Source organism: Phaethon lepturus, unplaced genomic scaffold (genome assembly GCF_000687285.1).
Source record: "Phaethon lepturus isolate BGI_N335 unplaced genomic scaffold, ASM68728v1 scaffold13496, whole genome shotgun sequence".
Taxonomy (NCBI): domain Eukaryota; kingdom Metazoa; phylum Chordata; class Aves; order Phaethontiformes; family Phaethontidae; genus Phaethon; species Phaethon lepturus.
In genome coordinates this window covers 23,689-30,600 of record NW_010544189.1, presented here as the reverse complement: position 1 = coordinate 30,600, position 6,912 = coordinate 23,689, and the positions used below count along the sequence as shown (strand labels likewise).

The following is a 6,912-nucleotide window of genomic DNA, read 5'->3' as shown; positions in this document are numbered from 1 at the left end:
TGCCTTGGCTGCGCTGCCCGGAGCCGCTCTGCAGGAAGGGGGCGAGAAGGAGAAGCAGGTGGTTATTGTGGGGGAACCAGTGCCGCCGTCTCTGGGGTCCCAACCCTGGGCTGCTCTGCAGAGTGACGCTGGCGTGCCTCAGGCGGCTCGGCTGCCTTGGCTGCGCTGCCCGGAGCCGCTCTGCAGGAAGGGGGCGAGAAGGAGAAGCAGGTGGTTATTGTGGGGGAACCAGTGCCGCCGTCTCTGGGGTCCCAACCCTGGGCTGCTCTGCAGAGTGACGCTGGCGTGCCTCAGGCGGCTCGGCCGCAGGCACCGCCGTCCCCGCAAGACGGCTCCAGCCCACAGGCCGTGGGTGCTGTGGGCTATGGCTCCTCGGTGCTCGCTGACCTGCCTCAGCCCAGTGCAAGCTCTCTGCGGCCACTGGCACCAGAGCACAGGCTGTCTCCTGCACTGAGCAGCTGGCCAGTGGCTCTTACGTCATGCTGCTTGCCGCCCCAGCAGCCGCAGGACCCTCCCTCTGCTTTGTGCCTTCCTCCAGACCAGCACCATGCCAGGACTGCAGGCAGCGAGGGCCCTGGCAGCTCTGCGGGGGCTGCCACACAGCAGGGAGAAGGGGAAAGGGAGGGGAAGGGGTCAAGCAGGAGGGTGTGTGTCTGTGCGCGCGGCTGTGTGTGTGTGCACATACTGACTGAGGGCCTCTCTCCTCGCCTGGCGGGGCCACAGGGGGAAAAGGAAAGGGCTACGTAAGCCTGGGGGGCCTTAGGGGCAGGGGGAGACCCCAGGGCAAGTGCAATGCATTATCAGAGAGGTTCATTACCTGGTCTTCCTGCTGGCGTTGGCAGCACAGTATCATCTGCAAATATGGAAGCTGTTGCAGTACCAGGATATGTAAAATAAAGGGACAAACTATGACAATAGAAATCCACGGTTAGACCTGAAAGCTACAGCGGCATCGTGGCTGTGGCAAGTAATGCCTTCGCTGCTGGCCTGCGGAGCCGCCCCTCCAAGGAAAGGGGAGGTCAGGGCGTACCAGGCATGTCTGCGTGAAGGGGCACTACCCGACCGTACCTGGTACGGCCTGGCAGCAAGGGGGCTGTGCCAAGTACCCCCCAGCGGAGCGCACCCCGGGCCTTCCTCACCTCATCCTCTTATCGGCCCTGTGTGTATGTGCAAGTGTGAGCATGTGCGTGTCACCACGTGTCCGCGTGTGTCCGCCGCAGGGCGTGAGGGAGGGAGGGAGAGGGGGGCCGGGGGGGAACGAGAGCCCTAGGAAATACCCCAGCAAGGGCCAGGGGGCCGGGGGGCATCGCTTACCTGCCCATCCTGCTGCAGGTGGTGGTGGAGGATCTGCGAGTGGGGTTGCTGATGCGGGGTCAGGATGTGCATGAAAGGGGTGGGGGGGTACGCCGCTGCCGTTGCAGGGTTGATGGGGCCGCCGCTGCCCAGCGCCGAAGGCAGGTTGAAGGAGGCTGCTGGGGTTCCAGTGTGAAATCCCTGCTTCTCGAAGGATTGCTGAGGAGGAGATGCCAACGGCAGAGTAAGGGCTGGGAGCTGGGCAGTGCTCCCCTGCCCCTGGCTGGCAGCGTGCCCCTTCCTAGCTCTACAAGTCATGGGAGTCAGCGTGTGGTGCAGAGAACAGACAGATTCTCTGCCTATGGCCTGTCTGAGCTTGGAATTGCTCTAAGTTGGGAAAGCTGAGCATTTCCCTTCTCTCTGGCTGGTTGCTCCATGGGGAAGACCCCTCATTGCCCAGGGAGGCTGTCTCAGAGCTTCCACTGCCCAGCAAAGCAGTGCCTTCCTGGAGCACACACCAGACACTAACCTGAGTTTTGGAGTAGACAGAGCCCGAGATGTCCGGCACTCCTGTATTACTGGATGTCACAGAAACACCTGGGGAGAAGGAAAGGCAAGTGAGCATTAGGCAGCAGACACTGGTTCACCAAGCCACTGGTCCGGCGGGAGCTCCTGCCACTAATGCCAGCATCAGGTGGTGGAGAGCTCACCTGGCAGCCAGGTAAGATTTGGAGACAGACATCATCCTAGGGAACAGGGTCTTGGCAAGGCCAAGCTGGAAAATGCCCATAAGTTCTTTTGCTCTGGACATAAGCAGTTTCTGAATGCCTCCAGAAACAAGTTTAGGGGCCTGCTGCCACCCAGAGAAATACACATTCTGGAAAAGCCCAGAAAATAGCAACTCCGAGAAGAGCTGACAGGATGCAGCAGACAGACAAGGAAACAAACTCCCAGCATGACACAGTAGCAAGAATGGCCCAAGAGGTCTTTGGAGGCAACTGCATGTAAAGGCAACTCAACTGTGGGCTGGGATAGTTGGTGCAACGACTGGTAACACTGGCACACAACCTGCGTTTGATGTTGTCTGTTTCTAAGAGGTGGTGGTATAGAGAAAAGCTTCAGCAATCATTTAAGGCCCGAAAGAAGTGTTGAAATGAAAGACTTAGTACCAGGTGACCTGGTACAGAGCTGAAGTATCTTCACAAAGATAAAATAGTGTCTTGAAGGACTCTGATGTAGTGAAAAAAGGCACAACAGGAATTTAAGGGCTGGAAGAGGGACCCAAACACAGGCCAGACATTAACCAGCAAAACCTAGTACTGCATCTTTGAATCATGAAAGACACTTCTCTAGAAAGCATGCATCTGCCAAACACAGGAGTCAAACAAGTTCCCAGGCTCAAACTTGGAATAATTATTGTTCTATCGGTTACGTACAGGCATTAAAAAACAAACAAACAAAAAAATTCAGCAGCTTAAGCTCAAGCTTAAGCTCATGCAAGTCCAAGACCCCAGCCATCTGACTGCTGGGCACAGAGGAGGGTGTGAAGCACTGTACTCCTCAAACCCGCTCCAGACCTGGATGCGGAATGAGCCTGGGCCTTTCAAAGGAGAATCAAACAACCTGCGAGTTGCACCATGGCCATTTTCCTCCCTTAGTGCTGGAGGTAGTAAGACAGCAGTCCCCTCACACAGCCAGTAAGATTGTGAACAAGCCCTGCCACTGTCAGTAACTGCTGCAGAGAAAGATGTTCTGTCGGGTCTCTTACCAGTGCTGTATCCATGAGAGCCATAGCCGCTGGGCTGCTGAAAAGGGGTTGCTGATGCGTTGACGCTGACATTCACACCATGCTGCTTGGAAGAGGTAGGAGCAACCTACAGAAAGGAGAGAAGCAGAGTGAGAAGAGGCTTCGCTGTGTTGCCCTCCTACCCGACTCCCACACCCTGCCTCTGGGAGACTCACAGGGAACACGGCGGGCCCGTATTGGAAGGTGCTGGGGAGCCCTGGTACCCCTGTGTAGTACGGCAGACTGGTGTAACTGTAGCCAGGAGGCAGCGCTGGGTTCAGGAACGTCTGCTGCGTGGTGTGGTGAGTCTGGGTCTGGCTCTGCTGAGGCTGGGCCAAAGTTGTTGCAGGAGCGGGGGAAGAGGCATCACCTCGGCCAAATTTTGTTAAGTCACCTAGAATACAGGACATGAAAGGAGACTGAAGAACAGATGTGTCAAATCCTGGCCCATTCTAGCTCAGCCCAAAGATGACGCAGCCTTTTGATCAATGGTGACCTGAATCAACCCCCCTCCTACAGCTACTAAGGACTGCAGCCCTCACAAGCCTTCAGACCCTTGCACACTGATAAGGCCAAGCTGTTAATTGCTCTCCCCATCCCCAAGAAGAGAACTTCAGGGGGGAAGGCACAGCTACACTGATGCTAAGCTACAGTGCTGCACCACCTGATCTCAGCCTACGACCCAGCATAAACCTGCCGCTGGCTGCCTGCGCAGCAGAGCCCAAATGCTAGAGTTCTCCCTAAGTCCTCGGTGCATCAGCAGCAGGCCTGAACGCAACTCAACTCCCTCCAGAGCCAGACCCAAGGCCAGGGCAGCAGCCTGGGGGCCCTGTCCTACCAGCAAACAGCTCCTCCTTGAAGAGGAGAGTCAAGTATCTTCCAGCTGAGGATGTGTGAATGGACTCTTCTTACAGCAGGGCTCACACCTCCCCCTCTCTTGCTGGCAGCACAGAAGCAAATGCTGCTGCAGAGGTCCAGCAGCCCGCAGAGAGCACTCAGAAATATTGCTTCCTCTCTTCCCAGTCTGGGCACGGCACAAAGGCTTGGCTGTAGGGCTCAGGGAAGCTCCCTTCGCTGGTCTTTATGAGCACCTGCTTGACTCTTCCATGCAAACACTCTCCCTATTCAGAGCTCACACAGTAAGCCAGTGAATTGCCCCAGCTCACAAGTGAGTCCAGGATAGCCACAAACATTAATTATCACCGGCATGAACTTGGCAATTTATGCATGCAGCAGTGCCGCACTCTGAGCTTGGGATTTCAGCCGCAGTGTGCCGGGAAAAAGCATTTCCGCACAAACAAGGTCCTGCTGAAGCAGGGGAGAAGTGGTGCTGGAAAAACAGGGATCCACAGGGTGCAACCATTCCACAATTTCTAAAGCATGTGAAGGCTCAGCAAAACCGCTGCCACTGCGAATCAGCAGGGTGAACAAACGCACCTACCAAAGTCAGTGAGAGACCAGCCACCCACTGGGCATTTGGTTTGAGTTTGGTCTTAAACACCCGGTTTTGTTTCTCCATGAGACTGTCCTATAGATAAAACACTTAATTTCTCCAGATTTTGTGTTTCCTTGTATTTTTACTCTAAGTGCTTGAGAAGCACTGCTTGACCCTGGCCTCACCACAACCTGAAAAGCAGTTCCCCAGTTATAAACCTCAGATTCTTTCAGCCCTTCCTCACTCCAACTGCCACATCAACTCCTGCTTGTCCACATCTTCCTGGTAACATGCCTCGACACAAGCAGATGATCAAACGGAAGTCAAGAATTTAGCTGCTGAGAAACATGCTTCAGACCAAAGGCAGCACAGGAAGCTGATGCAGACGTAGCTCCAGCAGACAATGGCACAGAAAACTAGTAAGCAGCAGCACAAGCATCTGATGGGATATGCAATCGGAGCAGTCTTTTCCCCTTACCAGAGTATGGATTGCTGCTCAGGCTGCCATCTCTTCCAGGCAGCGGGGTGGTAGGGGTAGGGAATGGGATGCTGTAGTAATCCTGAAGGACAAAACCAAAAGGATAAGTTGTTTTATGGGCTCTGTCCAAAGATGCAAAGCAGTATCTTTTGGAAAAGAGGAATTTCTGGACTGCAGCTGCTAGATATGTTCGAGTATTGCAGTTCAATCAGCCACACCAAGGCTGATCACAGCCTACAGCAACCCCAGGTTTTTGTAGCATGCACCGTCCCCCTCATCTGGCTATTAGAAGAACCAGATAAGGTCTACTGGCACGCAGTCCTTATACTGCCCGGATGTTCCGCTCCACTTTACAACACAAGGGACACGTGTTGTATTGCTAAATAAAACCCATTCTCATAGAATTATTTAGTCACTTTCTTTGAAGGATCAGAGGCAAGTATCTACAACAGCTCATCACATCAGTTGGGCAAAACAGCTCTGCTTGCTGTAGCTCTCTCATTCCTTAGGCCCACCATCAATATGGCTGTCTAAATAACTAGCGCTCCTAAGTCCCCAAGTGCAAAGGAGCAAGTGAACAACTCCTCACTACTGCCACAGAGAGGTGCATCCGTTTAGTAACGCTGTTTTGACAGCTCTTCAGAACTACCTCACAGCCTGACCTGTCTGTTTGCCCAAAACACGCAGCACCAGTGAGCTGTTAGACCAGTGGAAGTGGCATGTCCATGTCAGTCTTCAGTACTCACCAATGGGAATCTCGTCTGGAGCATTTGCAAGTCATCATATCCATACACCTGTGGCTAGAAAAAAAGCAGGGGATCATGTTAGGGACACAGACTAGATAAAGACACTTCCCCAATTTTAGATTAAACATTTAGATAAACGTGAGATAAAGCCAGAAGCAGATAATCAGAAGCTACACAATTACCTAGGCACAGGCAACCAGCATTCACTACCGCAAGACTGACACTGCCAAGAGTGTTCTTATGAGCTGCTCAAATGAAGAATGAGCACCAACGCTTAGCACCACTGCTCCAGACCACAAAAGGAACTTGAAAATTTTCCTCTAGAAATTACTCCAACACTGAAATCTGTCTTCACCTTCAGAACAGGACTGCGACACTCCACTAGACTCTGTGGTAGTTGCCACCCTTGTTCTGACTGTTTGGCCTTTGTCATACCATGTTGCTAATACAGCTCTACATTTTCATGAGCCATGCTCTGACCAAGGGCTGCTGCTCCCCAGAGGTTGGGGAGGCTGGAGAGAATAGGCAGACAGAATCTGCTCTGGGATGACCAGAATTACAGACATCTACCCCCGCGGGCACATGGATTTCCTCTGCTACTGTTTTAGGGAAAACAGCAGGTCCAAACTCTTCGAATCCGAGGCAGTCCTGCTGGGCTGATGTTAGAGTTTCTGGTTTCTCTATTATACTACATCTCTCCCTGCCAGCTGAAGACAGAGCTAGGAGGGATCTAGCGGCATGACACAACTGCAAAGAGCTGGCTGTCCCACTCACCGGATAGGCATGTAACAACCCTGGAGCCATGATGTATGGATTAGGCAACAATGGTGGGACTCCAGGAGGGAGATTAGGAGGGGCTTTTCCTGAAAAAGGAAGAGAAAGGAAAGGTTCCAGAGTCAAGCAAACAGCAGAAGCTCTCTTAGCCTGGACACTCTCCTCCTGTTTAGCAGTACCCAGAAAAGTACCTGATGTTGTTGCAACAGAGCTGCGAGTTGAGGCCGTCACCGTGGAGTTACTACTGAGGCTGAGGCCCAGGCTGCTGACACTGCTGAGACTGGATGAAACGCTTACAACTGGTGGGGCAGCTGACACTGTGCTGGAGGAGGTGGAGAAAGTGCTAGCAGAAGAATGGAGGCTTGTTTCACTCTCCACACTTGTGTGCTAGGGAAGGAAG

At 53.4% G+C, this 6,912-nt stretch overlaps 1 protein-coding gene across 1 annotated transcript in view; it reads right to left on the bottom strand.

The window, feature by feature from the left end:
- Positions 1-138: 138 nt before the first annotated feature.
- UBAP2L (ubiquitin associated protein 2-like) overlaps positions 139-6,912 on the bottom strand; it is a 27,266-nt gene continuing 20,492 nt past the window's right edge. The window contains exons 19-27 of the mRNA XM_010288602.1: positions 6,704-6,899; positions 6,513-6,601; positions 5,739-5,792; positions 4,993-5,074; positions 3,256-3,473; positions 3,062-3,167; positions 1,823-1,890; positions 1,315-1,512; positions 139-180 (exon numbers count right to left, since the gene is read on the bottom strand). Of these exons, the coding sequence (XP_010286904.1) occupies positions 139-180; positions 1,315-1,512; positions 1,823-1,890; positions 3,062-3,167; positions 3,256-3,473; positions 4,993-5,074; positions 5,739-5,792; positions 6,513-6,601; positions 6,704-6,899 (1,053 nt within the window). The remainder of the gene's footprint in view (positions 181-1,314; positions 1,513-1,822; positions 1,891-3,061; positions 3,168-3,255; positions 3,474-4,992; positions 5,075-5,738; positions 5,793-6,512; positions 6,602-6,703; positions 6,900-6,912) is intronic.